The 27,633-nt window shown below is 35.7% G+C and overlaps 3 protein-coding genes across 10 annotated transcripts in view; 2 read left to right on the top strand and 1 right to left on the bottom strand.

Moving 5' to 3' along the window:
• fam20cb (FAM20C golgi associated secretory pathway kinase b) overlaps window positions 1–1,803 on the top strand; it is a 46,732-nt gene extending 44,929 nt beyond the window's left edge. The window contains exon 10 of one of the 2 annotated variants that reach the window (XM_058794345.1): window positions 5–1,803. In XM_058794345.1, the coding sequence (XP_058650328.1) occupies window positions 5–263 (259 nt within the window). In that variant the 3' untranslated portion in view covers window positions 264–1,803. The remainder of the gene's footprint in view (window positions 1–4) is intronic. The other variant, XM_058794346.1, reaches the window with a different exon arrangement.
• A 2,657-nt stretch (window positions 1,804–4,460) lies between these two features.
• Window positions 4,461–12,236, top strand: foxl3 (forkhead box L3). 2 transcript variants are annotated; one of them, XM_058793444.1, is made up of 4 exons: window positions 4,461–4,801; window positions 5,534–5,702; window positions 5,964–6,376; window positions 11,085–12,236. In XM_058793444.1, exons 1-4 carry the CDS (start codon window positions 4,689–4,691, stop codon window positions 11,140–11,142), a joined length of 753 nt encoding a protein of 250 aa, XP_058649427.1. In that variant the 5' UTR covers window positions 4,461–4,688; the 3' UTR covers window positions 11,143–12,236. The 2 variants fall into 2 exon arrangements, with proteins under 2 accessions (XP_058649427.1, XP_058649428.1); XM_058793445.1 differs by lacking the exon at window positions 11,085–12,236 and having other exon boundaries at window positions 5,964–8,318.
• Window positions 12,237–13,045: 809 nt separating this feature from the next.
• Window positions 13,046–27,534, bottom strand: tom1l2 (target of myb1 like 2 membrane trafficking protein). Of its 6 annotated transcripts, none has more exons than XM_058793441.1 (15): window positions 27,385–27,532; window positions 26,735–26,819; window positions 26,274–26,352; window positions 26,015–26,164; window positions 24,473–24,607; window positions 24,140–24,310; window positions 23,256–23,372; window positions 22,984–23,117; window positions 20,341–20,389; window positions 18,209–18,374; window positions 18,006–18,120; window positions 17,130–17,202; window positions 16,457–16,516; window positions 15,965–16,001; window positions 13,046–15,419 (listed from the first exon to the last, which is right to left on the bottom strand). In XM_058793441.1, exons 1-15 carry the CDS (start codon window positions 27,434–27,436, stop codon window positions 15,262–15,264), a joined length of 1,581 nt encoding a protein of 526 aa, XP_058649424.1. In that variant the 5' UTR covers window positions 27,437–27,532; the 3' UTR covers window positions 13,046–15,261. The 6 variants fall into 6 exon arrangements, 3 of the variants coding, with proteins under 3 accessions (XP_058649424.1, XP_058649422.1, XP_058649423.1); XM_058793439.1 differs by having other exon boundaries at window positions 24,140–24,313; window positions 27,385–27,530; XM_058793440.1 differs by lacking the exon at window positions 16,457–16,516 and having other exon boundaries at window positions 24,140–24,313; window positions 27,385–27,529.
• Window positions 27,535–27,633: the final 99 nt, after the last annotated feature.

The raw sequence follows: 27,633 nt of genomic DNA, 5'->3' as shown, positions 1-27,633 counted from the left end.
TCAGGATGAAGAAGTCCACTCATTTACGGCTTCAGCTATTGGCTAAGGAGGAGTTCAAACTGAGTGCTCTGATGGAGGAAAGTCTGCAGGCTGATACACTGTCACCCATCCTTATTAGGCCTCATCTGGAGGCCATGGACCGCCGGCTGCGCCTGGTGCTCCAGGTACTGGCCGACTGCATTGAGAAGGAGGGCTACAGTAACGTAGTAGAGGACGACCTGCTCGTGGAGGGCTTGAACACGGGCACAGCCCCACAAAGGTAGTGGGCACAGACTGATCAGGTGCCCCCAGCGGCTCCTTTGAAGTCCCACCACAGCTCTAAAGACCATGAACGTCTTGCAAGAGATGCTCTTGTTGATAAACTCTTCTGAATTCAGTGAATTCCAAAGACTCATTCCTCAACTAATGGACCATGTGTTAGAATAAAGACACGCGGTAGACAGAGAAAGAGACGGTGTTCTTACAGTCCTACATCCAAATTGTGATCTTCACATGTAACAGCCAGTATTGTAAAGCAGTGCTTCTCAACTGGTGGACTTAAATGCAAATAATTATAATAAAAATAATGATGATAATAATCATTTTTATTATTAGTATTATTATTGCAGCAGCTTATAAAATACAATGCAAATAAACCAGAAATAATAAATAAATATTGATATAATAATAATTATTATAGTTGATTAAAAAACAAATGATCCAATTCAGCTTTTGTTTATATAATTTGGTATATTATTGGGCCTAAGCAATAATAATTATTATTATTATCATTATTACTTGATATAAATAACGTAGGGTTTCTTTTTCTATTTAGCCTTTGGTTCTGTGTTGCCACATATTGTCTAATGTGAGATGCAAAGCAAAACCAGTTGAGAACCACTGTTACAAAGGATCTAAATATATACATAACAAAAAATTCATATATTTCCATGTTTTTACAGAACGCCATTTAACCAGTATTTGCTGTCCCTTTGGGAAACTATTTGAACTTTAAAGTTGTAGCGACCTTTTTTTTTTTTTAAAGAAATAAGCAAAGGATGTGCAGGACATACCAACGGCTACACTGAATGTTTGGCTGACGTTTTTGCAACTAAAGAAGGCAACATTTCAGCTGACATTTCAGTTCGAACTACAGCTTCACAAACTCTCTCACCGCTGTACGTGACGTGTGCACCTTTGTCTGAATATACGTGGACTTTCATGCCTTCAAATAAAATTCTTTATACTCTCTCCATACCAAGGAGGAATGAGAGGAACTGTGCTTTCATATAGCAATGTATTTTTCTTGACCTTATTTAGGACAAAATACTTTGAGTTAAATGTGAGTTTTTTCCCCCAAAAGTGTCCCGTCTGTCATGTTATAGCTGATCAGAGGTTATTTATTGAGTTCCATATTTATTATTCCAAACATGCCATTCATAAATTCTGTTACAAATCAAAGAGGTAGATTCATCTAGTACATTAAACCAGTTGCAGTATTTGTGCTAATGTGAGTAGATAAGTAAAAATGTGCAGTATATGTTTGAAAAAAGTTGATGGTTTACTGGATTTCAGAGAAATGTCCTTAAAATGTAACAACTCGCATAATTTCCAGCATATCAGATCTTTTTTCAGTAAGGCAATATCAAAAACTGAACGTTTCAATATCAATAATCAATATTGTTGAGTGTGACTGCTGCATTTCCACCCACATGTGACCTAAAAATGTAGCCCTTCAATTGCACAAGGATACTGATTAATAATGTCAAATCTATGAATCACTGTAGAATTTTCATGCTATTAAACTAAAATTTTGAAAAACTGTTTTATTGTGCTCAGAGGAGTATGTGAATGTTTTTTTGTTTTTTTTTAGATCTATATGATGGTATGATGGTTACACTCTATTTCAGAATTTTGACCACAGTAAAATAAAAATGAATAATTACATTAAATTGGGATTTTAAGAAATGTTTTTAGAAACTACACAGCTCTTAAAGAAACAGTACATGACAGTTAACAAGCATTATTAGCACTTGGGTTTTAGTAGCCCGACGTCATTGGCAGAAGCACAGAGGTCATGTTAGTTTTGCTGATTGAACTATTTTCTTAGTATAATTTTGTATATATGATATGCTTCAGCGTATGTATAGCATGTACATTGTAACATTTAGTGTCTTTTTAGTAGAGGGTGGCAAGGATGTTGGTGTTTATGTTGAGCTCTCTACAGCCTTTGTTGTACTACGAAACACGTTTCTACTAACTGCTGAAAAAGTTGTGTAAATATGTGAATTCAGTGCCTGTGCAATTAGAGATATACTTGAATACTCGGTTGTAGAGATGACAGAGTAATCAGCAGAATAAATGTGGTTTATCATACCAAGGCTACTCCACAGTTCCATACATTTTGTTGTTTTGTTTACGGTTAGTATTTTCACATTTTCAAAGAAATACAGTATGTTTCACTGTTGCTGTCATGTTTAGTCTTTGTTGGGACTTTTTGTTTCAGTTTTTCTCCTTGGTTATGGTGCAATAAACAAAAATTAAGCAAATGGTCTTATACAGATGTTCTTTTTTTAATATACATGCATAATTTAATTTAAAAAATGATATACTTTTGAATACATCACAGGCATTATATTAACACTGCTGGTGTTTATCCAGTATAATCCACACTAATTATATGAACACCAGCAGTGTTAATTTAACATTGGGGATTTTGTTGTGTAGGCACTGCTTTTCACTGGTTTTTTTTTTCTTTCATAAAAAATAGACATCACTATCACTAAAAAGCATTTACAGAAAAAATCTTTGCTTTTATTTAATCGCTACAAAATCACATTGTTCTAAAAGTGACCAAATGTAGACGTTTGTTTAAATAGTTCCAATTGATCAATCATCTAGACCAGCTAATGACCAGAGGCCACGTAGAAACATTTTATGCTATAGTGGTTACAATTAAAGTGATTAGGAAATGTCTTAACTGTTTTATGCATGGTTCTTTATATATTAGCTCATAATGGTAGGATAATTAAAAGCTGTCCCACTGTACCTGAAGGCCACTGTCCCACTTTATTTAACACATTAAGCTAAAATGAGGCCGTATTTAAAATAGAATCTCAGGAATAATTTTCAATCATTTAAAAAAATATATATACTTTTTTAAAATGTGATGCAAAAGCAATGCAAGCATTAATGATGTTTTAAAGTAAATTATGACAGTGTTATTATAAAAAAATAAAATAAAAATTCTACACGATTGTCAATGAGTATGATGAAATATTTTCAGAATATTATAGAAATATTGTTTTCTTTAAATAGGCTACTAATAAAATCAATAACAGTTATGACTTGGTATATTATTATAAAATCAATATTAATTAAACGAACCATTATTAAATAATGTATTGTGATTTAACATAATAAATTCATTTACATTACTGTATTTTAATATAGTTTGTATTTTTAAAATATAAGAAAGAAAAAGAAAAGCCTAACTAAACATGTTAAAAGCTTATTCTGACATCTGCAGTCACTTCACAGGAATACATCCATTAGGCATGTAAGCTATTCCTAATGAAATATATTAGCCTAGATGAACATTCGATACAAATGGAGAAACTACAGGGTCATTTTGCCCCCTACCTTTTAACTAGTCTATTTGGGGCAGTTTTGCCTGAAGCCCTGGTTAATGTCTGCCCCTGGTGCACAGTGTTTTTCTGCTGGTGCAGTAATGGTCTTGTGTGGAGTGGTCTGGTCTGGTCTGGTCTGGGGGGACAGGGACTGCAGCAATCAGAGCAGCCGCAGACGGTCCAGCAGAGGAAACGGCGTCATGGGAACGGAGCGGGATTCCGCAGGGACCGTTATCAGATCGCACTCTCTGTGCACTCAGACAGGAAACGCCACATGAGCGCGAAGATCTGTCTGATCATTACTCGCGTTTGTAAACTTCATTTTAAACGAACGAACGCAAAACAACGGGACGCGAGTCCTTGTTCAAACCTCACCTGCTACAATATCAAATCGAAGTGTATCATTTAAAAAGAAAAACGAGCGAGTTCGGTCCCAGATGTCCGAGCTGCATGTGTCCAAACAAGCAAGCGAGATCGATCTGAGGCCACACACAGACATCTCGCGCCGCGGGCTGTTTGCTCGTGTTCCTCGGTCCCTCATATGCCTCTTAATGTTCTTTTGAACACACATCCCCTTTTTAGTCACGGAAACACAATTTATGGCTATTATGCCGCATTATAGATTGCATCTACAGAAGCCAAGAGTTGTTGCCGAGAGATATGTGATTCAAGGGGCCACATCTCAACTCAGCACAACAACAACCTGAAAGAGTTAAGACTAAAGACGCGAGAAACATGTTTGTTAATGTTTCATTCGTCATTCAATTATAGTTAAGAGGATCAGACTATAAAAAGAAACACGACAAAACAAAACAAAACAAAACATCCAATCCCGAGTAGGACCGGACCACCCGGAATCAAAGAGTGAATGAGTGACTGGAGTTTGTTGATCACGCCCCGGGTTCAGACGTTTACAGTAGTTCCAGTCATGTACGCCCATTATATGAGCATCTGAGCAGCAGCCGGTCACTTCCCCTACACACACTCACAAACACTTCTCATGAGAGCTGCTTCATTTGTCTTGGCCAGCTAGAGCCTTTCTCATTACTAGAAACCATAAAGGCTTGCCACCCTGGACGTATGATGATGTTTGACAGTTCGCAATATCCTTATAACTGTTTTAACTATGATGGAGAAGGATACCCCTCATGTGGCACTGATGAAGAGAAGAAAGTGTGTCGACCAGCTTACAGGTATTTTATTATTATTATTATTATTATTATTATTATTATTATTATTATTATTATTATTATTATCATGTTAATTGTTATTATATTATATTGTCTTAGATATAAAAGTAGTAATAGTAGCCTAATTTACTAACTGATTAGGTATTCATTTAATAAATTAGCATTTTTTATTTAGCACTTTTACAATAATTTTGTAAATTAGGCTAAATTAAATACTAGTTCATTTTGATTTTTAATTTTGTTATTTTATATTTCAAAATGTATTTCTAAATTTGGTACATTAAGGAAGTGTTAAGCATTACATTGGGTAATAATATTTATAAGTAATTAATGAAAGGTTCTTATAATATATAAAATTATTTTTAAGTTATGAAATGAATATATATTATGTATATATGTGAATGTGTATATGTATATATATTTGCAATTATGTATTAATAATTATAATTATAGTAATCTTAGCAATTATGAAAAGTTGTCTGCTGTCGGCTTGGTCAGAGCGCACTTGCAATATGGATTCTCTTACAGTATTATCAATATTAATAGTTTCATCTAAAGTATATTTTTACATTTAAAGTATATCATATTCGTAATATTCTATTCTTTGTTTCTGTGTGTGTATGAATGATTACAAATAAGCTTGTTAACCCTAAATTAGGGGATACAGACCTCTTTGAAGGGACAAATCTTTTCTTACTCTTTCTCTGACATCGGTGTTCTGTCTCTCTCTATCAGTTACATTGCACTAATAGCGATGGCTATACAGCAGAGCCCAGAGAATAAAGTTACTCTATCAGGAATCTACGAGTTCATCATGAAGAGATTTCCTTATTACAGATCCAACCAGAGGGCTTGGCAAAACTCAATTCGTCATAACCTCTCTCTAAACAGCTGCTTTATAAAGGTATGATGGAGACTGGATGTGTATGTTAAAACGTAAACTTAAAGTACCAAAATTAAATTAACTTCCAATATATAAACATAACCAGATTGTTTTGTTACGCTGTGCATCAACGGAAGTTCTGAAATCTGTACTCGGCTGCAATAAATGTTTAAGAAATAGTAAAGAAAGCCCATAGTTATAATTGTAAAGGCATTATTACTAATGGTTTTCCTAACTTTAGGGGTTTGTTGTAACTGGCTGCTGATTATTTGTTTTCCTCAGGTGCCCCGTACGGAAGGTAACGAGAAAGGAAAAGGTAATTACTGGACATTCGCCACAGGCTGCGAGTCCATGCTTGACCTCTTTGAAAATGGCAACTTTCGTCGCCGCCGCCGCAGACGCAACTTAAAAATGGGCCTGAAGGAGCCAGCCGAACCCTTTGTTGCCATGGACACTCATCAGGGCATTGCAGTGAGACCCACGGATTCAGATTCTTTCTGCCCTGTGAACACTAGTCACAGACCGGCCCAAAACAACCCGCCTCTCAGCAAACCTGAGCCCGAGATCAAATTCAGCATTGACTACATTCTCTCCACGCCGGACCCTCTGCCCGGGTTCAGAGCCCCTAACAGTGGAGCTGGAGCTGTGATCCACCACCTGGAGCCACAACATCTCAATCTACACTTCTGGACCATGTAACCAAGACCATAGGATGCAGATCAGTAAATACCCTGATGTTGAAACAGTCAAAAAACGTTAAGGCTTCTATAGTGCGCAAACAGTCTTTCCCATAATGCAAATTGGCTTGTCAGTAGGCACATGCAGTTTCTTGTGTGCTAGTGCTCCCGTCAGTAATCTGCTGTCGCTCATGTTAGTAAAGCTGTTAAATAGAAATACATATAGTGACTTTAATGATAATGATAATAATATACAGTATATATCGAATAATGCTCTTTTTGAAAAGATCCACATATCGTCATGAATTTTTGAAGGCGTACTCTAGTAAAAAAGTAATATCATTAAAATACATTTATTTCATACTTAGAATAGTTCAAATCTATTAACATATTTACTGACATGTCGCTCACGACTTACTGATATAAAAATGATAATTACACTTTATTTGGAGTACTACTTGTGCACAATGCGCATTTCTTAATATTAAGCCTAAAATCTGTTTTAACGTCACTATTGATGAGGACTGTATATGATCTTTGAATAATATTTAACGCAAGATATTTAAAGTGTACCTGAAGTATTGTAATAGTTCCACTGTAGCACAATCAAATATACCTCAGTATATCTTTAGTTGGACTTCAGCACTACTTCTGCACAATTAAAGTGCATTAAGTACAAAATTAGTTGTTCCAATTTAGCAGACAAGTATATGTATACCAAAAGTACAATTGCAGGGTATTTTTATTAAGCACATAAATATGTAAATGTATTTGTAGCATACTTAGCATGAAATAAATGTATTTCAAATACATTTTAGTATATTTATTTTTTCACTAGGGTAGACTTTGATTTTGATGAAATCAATCATACTTTTAATGTCAGGCAATACTTTACAACAAGTCTCCATTTGTTAATATTGGTTAACATGAAATAATTCGAAAGAATTTATTCATCTTAGTTCATGTTAATTATTAATAAAATCAAACGTTTTATCTGTTCATATTTAATGGACCTGACTTCACATATACAGATATTTTATTTGCATTGATAAATGCTATAATAAATGCATTGCTTATTATCAGTAGTATTAGCTAATGCATTAGCTAATATTGTAAAGGGTGACCCAAACTTAACTCACATTTTTCATTCCGCTCCTTTAAAGTAAAAAGTAAAAACTGCAGATCTCATGCTCACCTGAGGTGTGTTGGTGTTGCAGGGACGGGTTTGTAGTTCGTGAAGTGTTTGCAAACAAATGCGCTAACATAGCTATGGGGTTGGTGTAATCAGCATTCCCTGCTTACTGCACAACTGCTGAACGACTCAATTGTTTACATATGTTGTTTATAATGTGTATCATTGGCCCTTGACAGTCTGTGATCCGTATCAATCACTGATAGACTGAGCATATGCTCCCCCAGGCAAAACCAGAGCTCTCCATCTCTAAAGCCCTCCCCGGGGTGTTTTTGTCATTTCATTCAGGAATCTCTGTTTATTTGAAAGCATCTTTAAACTTTAGACAAACAGTTTTTTTAAAGGGAGAAGTGAGATGTGCTATTCTGCTGAATCGATCACTATGTATAATAGCCCTTGTTTTGGTTTGGTCATTAGTTTTTAGTCAAAATCAAACAAGCTTAGTGACCAAGTAGTATATGAAACAATAATCACAATAACTGTTAAATTTGTAGGTTTATAAGAGAAAGCAATGCTGGGATCTATGAAATATTGTTTGACTGCCAATATAAGGCAATAAAGCAGTAATCATTGAAAATATTGCTTAAAGACTCTTTCTTCTCCCGTCTACAACATTCAGGATTTGAGAAAACATTCTCTATATGTTCTAATCATCCAAATATTCATAAGAGATTAGATATTCGGCTATTAGAATCATAAAATAACTGTGAACCACTAACTAATATGAAGCACTCATTGAACAAAACCAGGTAATAAATAAATGAACGTTCTAAACTTAAGCCACACTGTAAAAAGTGAAAGTTGACTTAACTTAAAAAAATTGAGTAAACACGTTGCCTTAAAATTATTAAGTACATAATAATAAAAAAGTGAACTTGACAATTCAATTAACTTAATTTTTTTAAATTATCATTTACTTACAAATTTTAAGGCAACGTGTTTCCTCAATTTTTTTTAAGTTAAGTCAACTTATCATTTTTTACAGTGCAGCCATTTATGATAAATCATAATGAATGAAAACAAGACTGCATCATTTTATACATTTCCCATGTAACTTCTCTAGTGTATATAAAGTAAAAAGTCCATTACACACACACACACACACACATCAAGACAAGGCAAGTTTATTTATATAGCACATTTGAAGTGCTTTACATAAAAGGAAGTGAAATAGTCATTAAAAAAAATCACAAGGAATTAAAAAAATTATAATAGTAATCACAACAATAAAAACAAGGAAATGATATAAAAATTGATTTAAAACAGTTAAGAGTAGAAAATGATTATACATAAAATACAGTGCAATTAGTTGGGACGTAGCACAGTGCTCATTCAACAAATGCACAGCTAAACAGATGAGTTTTGAGTCTGGATTTAAATGTGATCTCATCTGGAAGCTGGTTCCAACTGCGGGCGGCAAAGGAAAAAATCATATTAATGATATAGAAATGCTTTGGCAGATTTGAATAGACATAACTGAATATTAGCGAACTGTCAGACAAGCGCAGTCTAACCTTCTCCAAATCTCCCTAATCTCTCTGACTGACCTTTTCCATTTATATAAGGTCTGACTAAATGTGATCCAAACACTCTATTAGAATACATATCACTCATAAAGCTGGGAGTTTAGAGCGGAAGCCTGTTAACATTTATTTTCCTTCTAAGGTGTATCAATCATGGCTTGCTTTGTGCTCAGGAGGGGACATTTTTCAATTTAACCTTTATATTAGGGAGTGACTGCATCAGAAAGGTTTCAACACACTTAACATGAGTGGCATTTAATATAGCATTACACTTGCAAGGTTAGCCGGAGATGTGACCTTATTCAAATCCTGCTGCCACTACAACACCTATCCTGATGCAATTATAATTAAACGCCTTATGCCGGCTTGCAAATCCTCTGATCGATCACTGATATTAAGGTAAATATTGCACTGCCCCCAGTAAACATCTAACTCTAAAACTGTTATGGATCAGCAGGTTTCTATTAACAGCGTTGTTGATGTTGTGCGCTCTGGTGTGGATATATTTGGGTAAATTAACTTAGCATAAAGTGCTTCGAGGCATGATCTTAAAGGCCGAGATCCCCCAAAAAAACAAGACTCCGACAGCATTCTTGCTTTAAGATTACTTTCATTTTTGTTAAAATGCAAAACCAGTTCATAGTTCACCCATTAATGTGTCTCTTCTGGTTTAGGAATATTGTGACAGTGTTGTTCGCTTGGCTCATCTGTCGTTGTACAATTCTTAAGATAAAAATTGTAGTTTCCCCCCCTCATATTGTAAATAAACCCTCTTTTTGTGCATATATTTATTGCGTTATGCTGAAGCATCGTCAGCGAGGTGAAATGAGAGGCTTAGGGCTAAGTAAACAGCACTGAATGAGGAAATTGAGAAATCAGTGATGTGCAACGATACTAGCACCCATATAATAAACAAACAGCTAATTTACTCAAAATGTTTAGCTTTCATTGCCTTTTCCCCTGTTTTAAAATTGGATTTTGGCCAGGAAATTATTATAAAAACAAGATAGCGATGAAGCCTTTAAGAAATGCTTCTTAAAAAGGGAAAAAAGCAATCTAATAATGCAATAATGAGTCCCTGATTAGCAATCGTGATTTCCTTAAGGTGTGATTTTTAGTGGATGTTAAGGATGTAGCATTCATTGAATAACTCAATTGAATGAATAAATGCTGGACGTTTATGTACGCTTCCGAAGAATCCTAGAATCTAAAGAGAGCTCTTTAAATAACTGCGGGTTATGAGGTTTTTAAAACATGAACGATTGTGTGATTTGGACTGACACCAGTTACTAGAATTATTTTTTCAAATTTAATTCAATATGATCATATCTGTGAATTTCGTGGTAATCAACATAATCTCTAAATACCTGAAAATTCACAGCAGACCCAAACTGAGCAGGCCATGTCATGAAAATGTTGTGCAGCTGTTCAAAACAAGCTTTTAAACCATCAAACCATGTTTTCTATGCAATAATGAGCCATTGATTTGAAGTATGGAGGTTATTAAATTAATTCCAGAGTCCAAAATGTGAACACATTAAAAGGCTCTTGCACTATGATTAGGAAATAATTCATTTCCATTACGCCCATGATGGAAGTGATTATGCACTTGTTACAGACGTTTACTACAGCCTTTCGACCATAGAATTTTTTTTTTTTTTAACTCTTAGGAATGTGCCATGCGAGCCTGACTCTCATTGGTGCTTGCATCATTTCCTCTAAATTGTTGTCAAATTTGTCCACATGCACTGAAGATTCTGTCTTCAAGGGTTTACGAGAAACGTCACGGGCAGACAGTCACGCAATTACAACTAATGAAGTATCTTTGAAATAAGGTGGTTATGATAAGGACACTCACCTTTTAGATCTTGAGCAGCTCTTCCTGTTCATTTGGCCTTCTGTTTGAGATCATTTCCTACTGAAAGATTTACTTTAATCCAGGCTTTTTAAAAAAAATAATTTTAGCAGTCTGGAACAGGTTCTCTCTGATTGTGTTTTCTTCCTTCTCTAGAAATGGCTCCTTCAAATTGATCCTTGGGCCTTTTCTTGGTTGCTGTGTTTTGAAGTAAACAACTCTTCAAAGGTTTGTGGTCAGGTTTTTTATTTTATTTTTTTATGTTTTTGAAAAAAAGTGTCTTATACTCACCAAGGCTGCACTTATTTGATCAAAGATATATATTAATTTCTGTCACGGTAAAGCTGAAATTTCCACACTTCAGTGTCACATGACCCTTCAGAAATGATTATAATAGACTGATTTTGTGTTTAAGAAACATTTCTTATTACCATCAGTTGAAAACATTTGCACTACTTTTTTTTTTTTTTTTGTGGAAACTTTGATATTTTTTTTTTTTTTTTTTTAGGATTCCTTAATGAATAGAAAATGTATTAAATAACCAGCATTTAAAAATATTTATATAAGAAATAAATGTTTATAAAAACATGACATAAACATATGTACTATCCATTTTGATCAATTTAATGCATACTTGCTAAAGAAAAGAAATTAAATTAAAATAAAATAACTTACTGACCTCAAACATTTTAATGGTAATTTGTGTAGGGTTAAGTAACACCTGAATAAATAAAAACTGTGAAAGGTAACACTAATGTATCACTAGCCAATCTGGTGCATCAGGAGTCTCCAGCATTAACAAGAGGGTCATACACTGAACGTCTTTAAAATTTGACTAGATTTCTTTGAGTGTACGCACATCTGCAAACCTGCTTGGCATCTGTCTGCGGTGCCCATGCATCTATGACTCCAGACCCTGTTGAAAATTCAGAATGATACATCGAGACGTCCAAGGGAACTGGACTGGACGTGTGCGACTGAAGCTCTCGTTCTCACTTCAGGCCTTTTTTAATAGATGTCAGTGGAGGACATGAATACAGTACACTGACATTTGTGAGGAAACAGCTGATCACTTTCCTCATCTTCAAAGTGTTTACCATCAAACATTTATTTCTGAGTGAGCGACATTTGGAAATAAAGGCTGAGGAAGAGAAGTCAGAGAAAATTTAGTCTGAAAATTCAGTCTTAAAACTGAAAGCCATTATTATCCAGAATAAAATTTTATAATAATTTTATAATATATTTCTGATTTTGTTTTGGTAAGTAGGTGTTCTGAATGGCTGGTAACTTAAAACTTTAGTGCAGAAATTTGTAAATTACAGGATTTGAAATGTGTGTGTGTGTGTGTGTGTGTGTGTAATAAAATTAAACTATCACAGCGAACTACATTTTAACATTTTACAATGATATGTAATTCAGTATGAGAGGTGCTGCTGAATATATTCAGTGTGACATAATAGACAGTCTGGTAACATATCACCATCTTGGTATATTTTATTGGAGTTCAACACATGCATGAATCAAACAATACAGAGAGCAGCTTGAGGTATAACAACAGGTAAGCACACAGACCAACACCAGTACAATCTGTAAAACCAAGATTGACCACAGAAATGATCACCGGTTAGAGAGTACAGCTTATTCCAGCCCTCCACTCACTCACACACACACACACACACACACACACACACACACACACACTCACTCACTCAACACACACACTGCACTTTCATTTTTCTTTATAGAGATGTGTCATTTTAGAAAGCTAGATTCTCTCCATCCCGTCCCTTGGTAAATACAGAATAAACACAGTGTCTGCAGCAGACATCAGGATATCAGGAGCTGTTGTTCACACATATACATAGACACACGCACAACTCCAAATACATATCAAAGAGAAGAAAAGTGCCGTTCCTATAAAGAAATGCTCTCAATGGTACAAAAGACATTGGCATAACCTGACCATATCCTGGGGATCATTTTTGTCTGATTGCAATAAGTCAGTTAAATATTTTCATTCCAACTAAACTGGAAAAAAAGTGGAAACTCCAAATCTATGATTTTTTATCTTTACAGTCCCTTCATTCTAATATACAGTAACCAATACTGTCTTCTGAAAAGAAAAAAAAAAAAAAAAAGATACTAAATAAATGTTCTGCTTTCTCAAACTGTACATTACGGAGACTAATTTACAGCTAAAACAATTTAAAATAAATCAAACCGTAGTGCAGCATTAATTGATGAAATTGCACAATTGCTGAAAATTCATTCAAGGTAGATGCTGATAAACTGATAAATAACTTCAATTAAAATCATGTGATTTAATCCAAGATGAACCATTTCAGCGATAGTGTCAAAAACAATAACAACAGCATTTAAATGGGATGGTTAACATCCATAGGAGGTAAAATTTGAGCGTAGTTTAGTGTGCATATTAGAAAAGTAGAAGGAGATACAGATTTCATGAAAGAAACTTGTCAATTGTGACCACCAACCGTATCCCTCAAATCTCCTGTTATCAACAAAAATAGACAGTAGCCATACAATTTTAGTATTAATGCTTGTGCATAATCGAGCTGCATCCCTGCTACAGCGATCCTTGAATTTCTTCTTAGCTCTTCTAAAACATACCAAACTAATAGACTGAATATCACTGATTCCTGATCCCTAAACTGTTTCCCTTACACTGTCCTAACAGCTCCAGTTCACAAACACAGCGCAATGAACTCCCAATAATTCTGCCAAAGGCGGCGATCCCCAGTTTTCAAACTGAAATTATGAGTGCAAGAGGGCCAAAGCTTAGTTACTCGATAGATCTGGGGTTCATAATACATATTTTGTGTAGTGTGACAAATCATATAAAATAATTAGCCATGCAAAAGTGCACTGTCCCTTTGATTTGTGCTCACCCAAATCAACAAACAAAATCAAATACAAACATAACTAAAACTCCTCTGGACGATAAAAGCAATGTACTGTATGTCATAAGTTAGTTGACTCTACACTTAAATTATTTGCTAAGGTTAAACATTTGGTCCGTCAAAACAGCATGTACACAACAGCGAGACACAGCACTCAAACTAAGATATTACATCAGCACATTCACCTCACTAAATCAAATCTCTGATGTGCAAACACGAGAGTACCAAACGTTAAATGTGGACTACACCTTAATCTACCTACAACCAGTTCTTTAAGGCAGATCCATTTCATTCCCTATAATAACATTAAGCTCGACACCACTTCTGCTGCAGTTGTGCAACATAAAATCCAATTTAAACTGCCTCGCAGTCACCATCAGTTCTCTGGAAAGTCCATTTGTTTTCGGCCTCGTAATAGACAGCGCTGAAATGAACGACAGCTTAAATTTTGTATTTGAACAAAAGCTCTTTTAACACAGCCGAAAGGCGAATAATTCTTTCAGTGCAAATTAAATTGAAATGCATACTTTTTGTTCCTATTAATCCTTTCTAATAGGCAATGGTTTTGCCAGGTAAAATAGCATTTAAAAGTATCCAGTGAAATTTTAATCATATCATTTTCCCTCTGCTTTGCAACGATTTGTATCGTGAAAAGCGCTATACAAATCATTTTGATGTGACTTATGTAGTTCAGAGACGTGGTACAAACACGTCACTTCTGTCACTTTTAAGCAAAATGTGTTATAATTCGAATAAATGCTTAAAACTTCTCTCTCTTCATAGTCATGTCTCATTTAACAACTGGTAAGAGTTTCTGATAATATGACACAAAAATCTTAAATTTGCCAGCTGAACTGCTACCATCAGCTTTCATCTTGTCAGAGGTATTAATTGGAAATTTTATAATAAATAATCCTATGTATAACATCCCTTTAAAGCAAATCATCAAGTAAATAAAAAACAAAACAAAAAAATAGATAATTAATGAGGAAAGAGAAATTGGATTATCCAGCTGTTGCATGCAGGACCACAGTGAACACAAAGTTAGACATGACCGGATCTGGTAGTAGACTTTACAAGAACTTCCTTGCTTTATACCACAAATATCAATTAAAAAAATAGACATTGAACTCTCGAACCCACAAGGAACGGTAATGCTTTTAGAGGGAGTTATGAGTGGATCTTATACAGTATTTTCAATGGAATGAAAACTTGGTAGAGTATGAAAATGTCCATTATGAAAATGTCTAGATCATGAAACAGTTTTGATCACTTCAGGTGTGGTAGTGTTGATTGTGCTAGAGAAGCAGGAAGCAGGAGAGAAAGAGGAGACGCTGATAGATCTGCAAAGCGGCTGACCCATCACTGCCACATGAGCAGTGCTGGGCCGCCCCAGAGGATCTGACACCTATCTACAAGGCGAAGACAGAGTCCTCGGACCTGCCTGCCTTTTTACTCGCGTTTGCAGAAGCGCCGGCGGCAGCAGCAGAAAGCTCGTCACTCGGGGGTGACGGCAGCGTGGGCACCATCTCTGCTGCTTTGGCTCTCTCCTCCAGAAACTTGTCAAACTCTGGAAGAAAGTTTTCATGGGGCATTTAAAGTCAAAAACTGCATATAATTGCCGGGACTATGAACAGATAGATACTGTCCAAAAGTTTGGGGTTGTTTTTTAAAGAAGTCTCACTTATGTTCAATAAGGCTACATTTATTTGATTAAAAATACAATAAAACGGTAACTTTGTTTAATTACAAATAAAAATGTTAATATATTCCTGTTATGTCAAAGCTGAATTTTCAGTGTTGTATCATCATACAGAAATCATTTGAATATGCTAATTTGCTGCTTAAGAAACATCTATTATCACAGTTAAAAAGATTTTTGTGAAAGCCATGATGGAAACCGGATTCTTCCGTGAACAGAAGGTTCAAATAAACTAGAAACAGAAATAATTTGTAACATTATAAATGTCTTTACTGTCAGCTATTGATCAGTTTAATGCATCTTTAACAAGTGTTAATTTCTTTAAAAACAAAAACAAAACCTACCGAAAAAAAAAAAAAAAAACCTGACCCCAAACTTCTGACCAGTAGCATAAATCAAGTAATTCTTCATACCTTCACTTGTCACACCCTCTTCTCCTTCATCTCCTTTCTGAAGGAAAGGGTAAAAGATTTCAGTGCATGAAGGCTTGCACAAAAAGGAACACACCATTTTTTAGCAACCACATCAAACAGGATTATTTTTTTCTCTTCAAATGACCTATTCTTGATTTAACTAAATGACAATTACCCAAAACATCCAAAAGAGTCATTAGTATAGAAAATAAAAGCATTAAAAGCATATCAAGCAAGAGTCTATTCACTATGCACTCTATAATAAATTAAAACAATTGGAAGAATATCCCAGAAAAGTAAGAAATGCAGCAAAACCATACAAGGACAGTCGTTAGTGACCCCAAAAAGAGGATAAAGGGCAGTCAGCCAAGAACAAAAAGGCAAACAAAAAGAAATATGTGGTAACAAGGGCATATTTCTTTTCAGAAAAATGGGTTGCGTCCTAAAGAAGAAGAAAAAAATTAAATAAAAATAAACAAAAGGAAATCTCACCACATCAGTACAGAGCCACTCCTCAATGTCATCCATGACAGAGGACTGGTCAAGAGCTGCCTATGGGCCCAAACCATGGGCCGGAGCAAAGCAAATCATAAATAAAATAATAATCCCAAGAAAACATGACAAAACAAACGAACGACAAAACAAAACAAAAAAAACAAAACAATAAGACTTCAACATAAAAGTCTTAATCAAACCAATATTAGCAAACTACCCCCATATGGAGACATAGTAATAAATCAAACATGCACAGAGCGTCACCGCACATTACTGCAATTCAAGACTCTTTTGAGCTGCACCCACTGAATAACATCAGTAACTAATATATAAAAATAAAAGTATAATCTGAACTCTTACTTCCAGAATTAGTTTCTTTCAACTCAAATGTATGTGTCACCTTCTGAGCGCAGTTTAAAAGTCACATCCTTCTCACTTAACTAATTCGGAGTTTGGTACACTACGTACATTGCTGTGTACTTGGTATCCTCTGAAAATAACCGCAATTCATATGCCTTTTCAACCACTCCAACATAAGTACCTCAATATCCAGCTCTATGATGCCTCTTTGACATTAAAGCAATGATTCCAAATGCACATATACTGCTGAAAAAGGCAAGAAACTGTCCTAAAATAAAAATACACAGAGAGAGAGTCAAAGAAAACTCACCCCAGTGTGTTGTTGTCTGACATCCAAAGTCGGTGCAACTCCACTTGAAGCCTTTGTGTCTTCGAATGGTGCGCTGATAGTACAAAATGAGCAATGTTAAAGCTTATATAATACAATATCATATAAAATAAATTGTATCATAATATTAGGGAGTAATGCCTCTCCTACACCTTTATTGGATAATAAAGATCAGCAATTTTGTATTTTTTTCAGACAGCTTGAGCTTTAGGACCTTCTTGCCCCAGACAGGTGGTCATGTTTTAAAGTAGTGGGGCAAGATGGACTTTACCTTCTCTTAAATTAAAATTGTGTCATTAAAACTAAATTTACAAATGTTTCCATTTGTTTATAAATCAATGTCTTCTAGGTGGTAGAAGTCTGTCTTATGGGTTCTAACTATAGGTGTGTGTAAATGCTAATATTTGTAACTTTTTAAGCTACAAAGCATCGCTTTCGCCAACTGTCATAAATTGATGATCCATGGGAAGTGATGGTTTATAGTTTAAAAAGTTGGAAAAAAATAAAAAATTGCATTTTTCTGACACACACCTATTATTTTGGTTCAGAAAACAAGGATCAACCGGGATCTTATGGATTACCATCATGCTTGTATTGTGTGGTTTATGAAGCATCAACATCGGAGGTACCGTACATTTGCATTACTGTGTATGGACTCAAATAGATGGATTATTTGTTTCTAAAATTCTTCAATTTTGTTATTCTGAAGAAATTAAGTTATATACTGTACATCTGGGATGTTATGAAAGTGTGAAAATGATGAGAGAATTTTCATTTTTGGGCATTCCTTTCAGTGAGGCATCTTACTCCATTATACATGATAAGCTATTAATTACACGAACTAGATTTGTTTCATACTTCTTCCTCTCAGGTATGGTGCCAGTCCTGGTCTGGGCAAACGTGTCAAAGTCATCTTGGGGTTGACAGGTAGTCAAAGAGCTCAAGGTGCCACTCACACTGTCAGAACCGACATCTGCAAAGCAATGGTTTTCTCACATTAGTACAAACAAGAGGGCTTCCCACTTGATATCTAAAATGCAGATCTAATGTACCAGACTCACCCAAAACAGCCAGTCTGGAGGAGAGAGTGACTGGTGAGGCGGAGCGAATCGGAGCCACAGAGGGAGGCAAGCTGGACGGAGGAGTAGCACTGATCCTGGGGCTGACCACTGCAGGAGACCCTGGTCCTAGATCAATCAGGTTATCTTCTGTCGCCTCATTCAGGACCTGTGGATACGCAACACCATTTCACATAGACGCACATTGATTATGAACACTTTGGGGCGATAAGATTATTTATTTGCTATCTTACCTTTACACCATGAACATTTTCGAACTGGCTTACATACAGTATTTCTACTTTTTTTTTTTTTTTTTACGTACTTTAAAAAGAGAGACCCTGCAATAAAATATATAAAGTTAAGAGGAGTTAAGATGAATGGTTGGGATGTGGTATACACCTTGTTTTCACCGGTTTCACCAACTCTTTTGTGAGGGGAGGTTCAATCTGTAACTCAGGGTACACCAAGAATTGATGAAAAAGGTGAAGTTTTCAGACTGTACAAGAGGAATGGCTAATGGATATTCTCAGGCTAATAGTTATTAAATGTGTGAATGTTTCTCATAGCATTCGTTTCTTTGCCACTTAAAAAAAAGGTTATGTTGCTGTACTCCCTCAGATTCTCATTCAAAAGCATATTAAAACATGCTGTCAAAAACATAATTTGTTAATGTCTTGGCACAGTGACACACACTTATGTCAAGTAATATAAAAGGGTTCAAATTCAAAAAAGCACATCAATAATAATAATAATAATAATAATAATAATACACATTGTCAAAAAAGTGTTTTGTCAGAAGGAAGAACACAATGATAATTCATGTGGATGACCTGGACATAATGTCCTTATCCTCTTTCCACATCACTTTTGGTTCCCTCTATACTATCTTGTGTAGGGGAAAACGTAGGAATTTAGATTCTGCGACAGTGAATTACAGTACACTACATTTAAAATGTATTCGCGGATCTCGCTGTTCACTGTACTTTACACCACATGAGTAAATTCTAATTTAATTTAACAGTTGTAATTTAACATTAAAAGCCCAAAATACATTACCACTCAGAATTTTGGAAGATTTTTAAAGGCTGCATTTATTTGATCAAAAATACAGTAAAGTTATTAGTACCGTTTTTTATTTTAAAATATTTTAAAAATGTAATTAATACCTGTGATGGCAAAGCTGATTTTTTTTGCTGAATTTTCAGCAGCCATTAATATCCTTGATTTATAAGTACTGAATATTAACAGTTATGCAGCTTAATCTTTTTTTTTTTTTTTTGATGAATATAAAATTCAAAAGAACAGCATATTTTTTGGTAACAATTTAAAATTCTTTATCACTTTTGATCAATTTAATGCATCCTTGCTGAAAAAAGTATTCATCTTATTTCATTCATTCATTTATTCATTAATTCAAAAATCTTCCTGACCCCAAACTTTTGAATGGTAGTGTATGTCTCTCATGCAGTCCTGGAAATTACTACAATAGCCTAAAAAATATAGCTGTATATGTGCTGTTAAAATCATATATCAATTACATGAAATACATTGTTACTACTGTAAATCCCCATGTAGCCTATTTTATTTGAAGCAGTGCAGGAACTAGTCCTAGTGCAAGTAGATGGAAAGGGTGCAAGCAAAAGTCACAGACTGTGGGACAGGCATTCTGCATGCTAGTGGAGGGTTCATTGTCAAGACAACACAGGAAGATGTACCAGCCAATACTGACATAACATTCTTTAGCATTTGCATGTCAAAGTAAAAAATGAGATTAGATGACTTTCATACTTGCCTCCCTCAGCTAGCAATAACAAAAAATAAAAATAGGAAAAACAAATCACAAAACCGACCAAACCACACAATAAATAACACCAACATGCAATCACATCAGTTGATAACCACACAATGAAGTTTGCATCTCAAAGCCAACGTACCACGCATTCTCAGAGCATATTTTAGAGCAAAAAGCAAGCAATGAGAGGAAGAGGAAATTATTTGAGTGACTCCGAGATGTGCTGTTGGCATGAACAATTTACCTTACATGTGTTTGGGGGAAAATAAAACACACCTTGATGATGAAATGATGCTAACACAGATAAAAGAACAACTCTTTTAACAAAGACATAACCCACCCCGTTGTTTACGCCTTGAGCAGTTCGGCCAGACCGGAATCTCTCGTATCTAAAAAAAAATTAAAAGCATGAAAAGTAAGCAACCAGAATAAATACAACTTATTAAAACCTTACTCTCACTTAAAACAGCCTTTTTTTTTTTTTAAATCAAGCATTAAAGGGATAGTTCACCCTAAAATGTGGTCCATATAGTGAAAAACTTGTGGTCCGTATAGTGAGAAACATGACAAGAAACATATTTTGCTTTAAACAGGTTGTTTTTTAAAATCGGTGCAAGAAATAAAGCTGTTCTTAATTTTTACTGATAACTGCAGCATTAATCATTTTAATTATAGGCCTATAATTCATTGTATAAATTAACAGACCTTTAACCATAAATTAACCCGTAAGTTAATAGCCTAATCTTTCATTATCCTCACAGCGTGTCATGCGGTGATCCGCTATGAAATTATTGTGGGGCAAATTAATTCTAATTTAATAATAAAAGTAACCTAATAATAATAGGCCTAATAAGAAGAAGAACGTAACAGGCCTACATTAATTGGAAATGCTAAATCCTCTTAAATATTGCCAATATTTGATGCTTTTGACAATATCTCTGGCTATCGTCGATATGTGATACAATGCAACTCAGCACGGGGAGGTTATCGCGGGGCCCCCCTGAAGTGTGTGCCTATCCGCTACTCTGCTTTGTGCGCCATGTGCTAGAACAAACCTCATTGGTTCTCGTGAGCTTCCGATTACCATATGTGATCCTGGACGACAAAACCAGTCTTAAGTGTCAATTTTTCGAAATTGAGATTTATTCTGAATAAATAAGCTTTCCATTGATGTATGGTTTGTTAGGATCGGAAAATATTTGGCTGAGATACAACTATTTGAAAATCTGGAATCTGAGGGTGCAAAAAAAAAACTAAATATTGAGAAAATCGCCTTTAAAGTTGTGCAAATTAAGTTCTTAGCAATGCATGTTACTAATCAAAAATTAAGGTTTGATACATTTACGGTAAGAAATTTACAAAATATCTTCATGGAACATGATCTTTACTTAATATCCTAATGATTTTTGGCATAAAAGAAAAATCAATAATTTTGACCCATACAATGCATTTTTGGCAATTGATACAAATATACCCCAGCGACTTAAGACTGGTTTTGTGGTCCAGGGTCACATATGTAATGTGTGCTATGTACGTGTGTTAATCATTGTTTAGATGTAAACAAAAGCCTAAATTTAAACGGCTCACACAAGACTTGGATTAAACTGCACTATTCATATGGATTCAGTTTAAAATGCCTTTATAACCTTTCGAGACTTTTTGGACGTTTTGGGTATCTGGCTGTCCAATGGAAGGCCAGAAACTAGGGATGCTCCGATCAGGATTTTTGCAGCCGATGCCGAGTACCGATTTCTTGTCATGGTGATCGGTTGATACCGATACTGATTCTGATGCTTCAAGCTTTATATAACATACGTAATATAAATAATCACAAAAATGATTCCTTATACAGTGAACATTTTAATATTCGTTTAAAATGGAGTTTATGCATAACATATACTATATACTCTAGTATTTTTATCCAAAGCCAAGCACGCTTTTATTCAACCGTGCCCTTTCTCTCTCTCTCCGGACGTGCGCCGGCGCCAAGTTTAAGAGCTGCGATGACGCGGTTATCCTAACAACAGAAACACGGTGAGCAGCAAAAAATTATAGATTACTTTCACTAAAACACAGCAGAAAACAACAATGCTGCAAATATAGTTATTTTTCTTTCTATCTATATTTATCTATCTATAACCTATGACTCTGAGTATTCAAACCAAATGTAACGAGACGTTTCTGATCTACATTTAGCGTTATCAATATGTAGGCTAAGAACATTTAAATAAATAAATATATAATTGTTGTTAGATGGCTAGGTTGAAATTTAAACTTTGAAACTGTTATCTTTCTTTTCTGCTCAAGATGAGAACGTTTTGATTATCCATGTTAGAGAGAGGACAAAATAAATAGAAACATTTAAACTCCAACATGGAGAAGTCTAATGCAACTCATGAGGTTTAATAGCTACCGTCCAGTAAGACTGAAGAGGAAAAAGAACTAGAAACATTTAAACTACTGAAAGAATAAAACGGAGTAGTTCGATCACGGTTTATCCACGGGCGATGCGGATAATCAGAGAAGTCAGATAATAAAAAAAAAATTAATTCTGATTATTTGTGGGTGGATCGTGGGTGGATAAAATAAATGTCACTGAATCTGCTGTTAAAAACTGAAATATCCATTCAATCATCATGCAAAACATACACGACAAATAACGAATTTTTCATTGTTTCTCAAAAAAATTTCACACTGGCAATGACATGACTGCAGCGCCAAATCATGTACGTCCTCACGCATTGACGTCATCAAATTGCAATCGGTACATGAGATCGGCCAAATGTATGAGTACCGATCGAGTCATAAAATGTGATTACCGGCCGATCGATCGGAGCATCCCTACCAGAAACCTCTTAGGTTTCATTAAAAATTATCTTAAATTGTGTTTCAAAGATTAACATTAGGGTAAGAAAATGCAAAAGAATTTTCTTTTTTTGATGAATCTCTCAAGAAAAGGTAAATTCATTGTTCTTGCTCACACCTCTCATATCGTAGGAAGATGTTGTTGAGGTCATCGTTGACGTGCAGGAGCTCCTCTGTGACTTCCTCATTGGACACACGTGAGATGAGCTCAACTATCCTCTGCTGCATGGCCCTGCACGTTCTGTTTAACTCCTTTAAACAAAGGAAGCAAACCATGTAACGCTGAATAATAAAAATGGTCAACATAATGCTGCACCAACACTCCCTCTAGTGGCATTCAGTAGCTCTTTCAAGCAAGTAAACAAAAAAAAAAAAAACTGAATGAGAAACCTGAAGAAGCTCATGATCGGACGGATCCTCTTGACCGGGAACCATCTCGGTCAACATCTCCGACATCACTTTAGTGTTCCCACGTACAATGTCGAGCTCACTGCGTAGCTTGCAAATCTAATCAATGATATTTTATTAAATCATTATGCAATCTATGAAAACAAATGTTGATCTATCCCATTTAACTCTTTCCCCGCCATTGACGAGATATCTCGTCAATTAAGAGACAACATTACCCGCCAAAGACGAGTTTTTATGGCAATCTGTATTCTAGGTGTATTACGGTAAGGAAAGCCCTAGCGCATGTCCTGAATGAGTTACGGGACTTCCAGGTCCGAATACAAGACGATCGGCATAAATGGAAGGATCATAGAACATGTAGATCATATATATGTAGATCATGTTTTCACCATTTTGAATCTGATCGGGACGAAGTAGTCAGTGAGGGAAATGCATTTACAGACACAGAAACATCTCTAGTTGTGTTGTGGATAGACCGATAACCCATCGATCTGAATGTGTGTGTGTGTGCGTGCGCGTGTGTATGCGCTCTTTCATATAATTATTTACAGGTGAAAGAATATGACATTTGAATGTATTTTGCTTGAAAATGTACTACTTTCATAAAAATACATTTTTCTCAGTTTTTTGTCCAAAACCTATGTGCATTCAAGTGGTGATAAAACATCAACACATGAAGATAGAATAAAATAGGCTCGGTTCTTTGATATATAATATGCTCATATATTCATAGCAGGAAATATTCTGAGGGCTGTCAAATTTAGGTGAAAATCATCAAAAATGCTGGCGGCGGCTGGCAACTTTTTTAAAAACCGCTGGCGGGGAAAGAGTTAAAATAATGAAGGAAAAAGGTTCTACAGTACCTGTTCAGGGGAAGGGTTGATGGGCCCAGACATGTGCAGATTGGGCAACTGTGGGGAAGTGTGGGTCACAGGGGCAGAGAAAGGAGGAGCAGAGGCAGGGTGGGGCTGTGGCTGTGGCTTGGGCTGGACTGGGGCGCTATATTTCTGCTGGTCCAACTCTGGAACACTTTGCTGCTATTATCAACAGAGCAAGACAATGAACGAAAGTGCAGAGATAAAGAGGGAAGGTGAAGCGATAAAGTTAAGTAAATGATAAGGGGCATTATATTTTAATGGGAGCTGCCATAACCTGTGTGATAAACAAACCATAATATATCTGACGTCAACACCTACCCGTTGTGGTGTGTGAATGGGGGACAAGGTCTCCAAGTCAGATTGAGGAAACTCTATACCCTTCCTCTTCATTTCTTCATAGACGTGGACTACTCCAGTCAAATCTGGACTACTCCTGAAGGCATCTGCCCATGCCTGATGTATAGAGTACATGCAAACTTCATGTATGCTTTGAAATCTTGTAATTTAAGATGCATTAGAATAGCTATTAAAGCACACTGCAGTACAACCTCTTAGATCTTCTCTAATTCAACATTAAAACATTGTTCAAAAATGAAAAATCTGTCATATTTATTAACAAAAGATATTACTTTGAATAATACGGATTAAAAAAATAGTCGCTGCTGACTTTCATAGTATGAAAGAAAAAGAAAAAAAAAAAAAAAAAAGCTACCCACATTCTTTAAAATGTGACCCTGGACCACAAAACCAGCACAGGTATATTTGTAGCAATAGCCAAAAAATACATTGTATGGGTCAAAATGATCAATTTTTCTTTTATGCCAACTTGTAATCCAGACACATCACACACACCGTGAACACACACCCGGAGCAGTGGGCAGTCATTTATGCTGTGGCACCCGGGGAGCAGTTGGGGGTTCAGTGCCTTGCTCAAGGGCACCTCAGTCGTGGTACTGAGGGTGGAGAGAGCGCTGTACATTCACTCCTCCACACCTACAATTCCTGTCGGCCTGAGACTTGAACTTGCAACCTTTGGATTACGAGTCCAACTCTCTAACCATTAGGCCACGACTTCCCCTAACAAACCATACATAGACTGGTTTTGTGGTGCAGGGTCACAAATATCTTCCTTTGTGTTTAACAGAATGAAGAAATTCGTAGAGGCTCCGAACAACATTAGGGTTTGAGTTTGTTAATGATCATTTGAGAGATATCTCTCACCAAAGCTGCATTTATTTAATCGAAAATACAGTAAAATATTAATATTGTGAAATATTATTACAATATAAATTAACTGTTTATAGGTTCATATTTTAAAATTTAATTTCTTCCTATGATGGCAAAGCTTTTTTTTAACAGCTATTACAGAATGTATCATTATAAAACACTGCGTTGATGCTCAAGACACATTTTGACTTTTAAAAGGTAGTGTTGGTACTACAATCAGGTGACTGTTTTAAATGTTGTTTGAATGTCAAACAAAAATGCAAAGCACAAACTTAACATGTCTAGAATGGCTTTGTCAAAATAGAACTTGGCAAGTAAATCATTTCATAATGAGAAATTTCTAGCATCACATTAGATGCAAGACCAAGCAAATTGAAGTCACCCTTGGTCATCTGAGCCAAACCTAGTAACCTGATCCACTAGGTTGTAATGAGCACAACTTCAGTGCCAACAAAACAGCCGGATCTCCTTGACTACAGAGCATCAGGTAACCCGCCTCATGATGCACCTCTGAACCCTCTCTATCATGCCCTTCTTTTTGAAATGCCTCATGTCATAAGTTTCCTTCCCTCATGTTGTGTTTAAACCACAAAACAACAACCTTAATGAACAATGAAAATATCCAGTCCATACCTGTATCAAAGCTAGTACTTTGTCCTGCACTATGGCAGGTGGGTTATTTTTAGGAGATATGATTTTCACCAAAACACCATCAATGAAGTCCCGGGTGGTGACGAGTGCATGGAACCGGTACCCACAGTTCTTCACACATGTCTCAAGAACCTGAACACATTATGGAAAATCAAAATGAACAGGACAATCTAAAAAAAAAAAGGAATTATTAGATGTTAGTAAGACTGCAAAAGAATTGTTCCCATTGAACGCCTCTCACCGTCAGCGTAAGCATCACCTCCCTGTAGTTTTTATTCCCATTAAGCCTCTTCTTCACAGCTCTCATAGCATCCTTAGGCCTATAAATCAGATAAATAACTAAATAACACATCCATGCAGCTACAAAGCAATCTATTATGAAGTTACAATGACAAGGTCAAGTGAATGAATCATCTTCCGCAAGCAAACATTTCCATAAATAACATATTGTGATGACTATTCAGTTTATGTAACGCCCTGGACTTTCAATGGATTTGAATGGCCACAGAATGACTGATGGCATGATCATTCAGACATAAATTAAACATTATTAACATGAAAACGTGCAACTACAACAATGACAGCACCTTCTGGATTTGTACACTGTTTGTAGGTTTCCTAAGGTTGATAAAATATGTCAAAACAGAGGTTACTTAATTCAGCCTGTTAAATGCAATAAATCAGGCGTCTTTCATGTCTCACCCATCTTCTGTTTCATTGATTATGTCACATATTTCCATATTCAAGGTCCAGTCTTCACTTTGTAGTGAGCCATCTGTGGCCCTTTCTGAGAAAGATAAAAAAACAAACAAACTGATAAGATAATCGCTTACTGCCTTTCACTAATAAGAGAATCTGACATAACATCGGTACAGATGACAAACTGCTGCGCAGTATGTGCTTGCATGCTGGTTATCTTCCAAAGCATGCAGTCAGTTTCCTTACACAGAGCGTACATTTATAGAGTTGATCAATTGTATGAATCATTTCACACATTACCTCAAGCTTTTGCTATGAAACTGGGTGTGAGAGATAAACGCAGTGTCCACTAGCTAGCAGGGTAATACCAGCTGGTAAGTGAAAGTGGTATTACAGCTTACTTAATAGCGCTTCGTCTCCCTTTAATCGGTAAACGAATTAATTTAGTAAATTACTATTTTAAGAAGCACATATTGAGAGGTAACTGTAAGTTAGACCAGCTAGCATGAATGAGCATTAGCTGTTAGCCAGTTGACTGATAGGCTATCCATATGTTGAGTTTCTACACAGCGGCTTAGCTAAATGCATCGCTTTAGACGTTAACTTGTTACTACACAATTTCTCAGCATCATTTCATTTCTTAAAAAACATACCAATGCACTGTCCCACCGGAGTACTATATGGGTTTCCCAGCAAGAACTCCATCTTGTCAACATACCCAACGACTAACAGTCAATGAGACAGTAAACACTCAAGCCCCGCCCATGGACGACTCCTATTGGTCTAGTGATTCAGGGCAGTAAAGCTATTGGCCGAACCTTCAGCCAGTTATTGAAATGACACGCCAGCTAATTAAAGGGACAGCAGTGATTCCACTGACATGACTTTGCTTTATACCGCGG

This window comes from Onychostoma macrolepis, chromosome 12 (genome assembly GCF_012432095.1).
Source record: "Onychostoma macrolepis isolate SWU-2019 chromosome 12, ASM1243209v1, whole genome shotgun sequence".
Lineage (NCBI taxonomy): Eukaryota > Metazoa > Chordata > Actinopteri > Cypriniformes > Cyprinidae > Onychostoma > Onychostoma macrolepis.
This window is presented reverse-complemented; position numbering and strand designations above follow the sequence as displayed.

Bases quoted from the DNA above. Each gene is read 5' to 3' on its own strand.
- foxl3 (XM_058793444.1), top strand. From the start codon at position 4,689: ATGATGATGTTTGACAGTTCGCAATATCCTTATAACTGTTTTAACTAT. The intron at 5,703-5,963 runs GTATGATGGAGA...TGTTTTCCTCAG, and splicing joins TAAACAGCTGCTTTATAAAG to GTGCCCCGTACGGAAGGTAA. The intron at 6,377-11,084 runs GTAACCAAGACC...TTCCTTCTCTAG, and splicing joins AATCTACACTTCTGGACCAT to AAATGGCTCCTTCAAATTGA.
- tom1l2 (XM_058793439.1), bottom strand. From the start codon at position 27,436: ATGGAGTTCTTGCTGGGAAACCCATATAGTACTCCGGTGGGACAGTGC. The intron at 24,314-24,472 runs GTAGGTGTTGAC...TGTTGATAATAG, and splicing joins CCATTCACACACCACAACGG to CAGCAAAGTGTTCCAGAGTT. The intron at 16,002-16,456 runs GTGAGATTTCCT...CCTTTCCTTCAG, and splicing joins AGTGGCTCTGTACTGATGTG to AAAGGAGATGAAGGAGAAGA.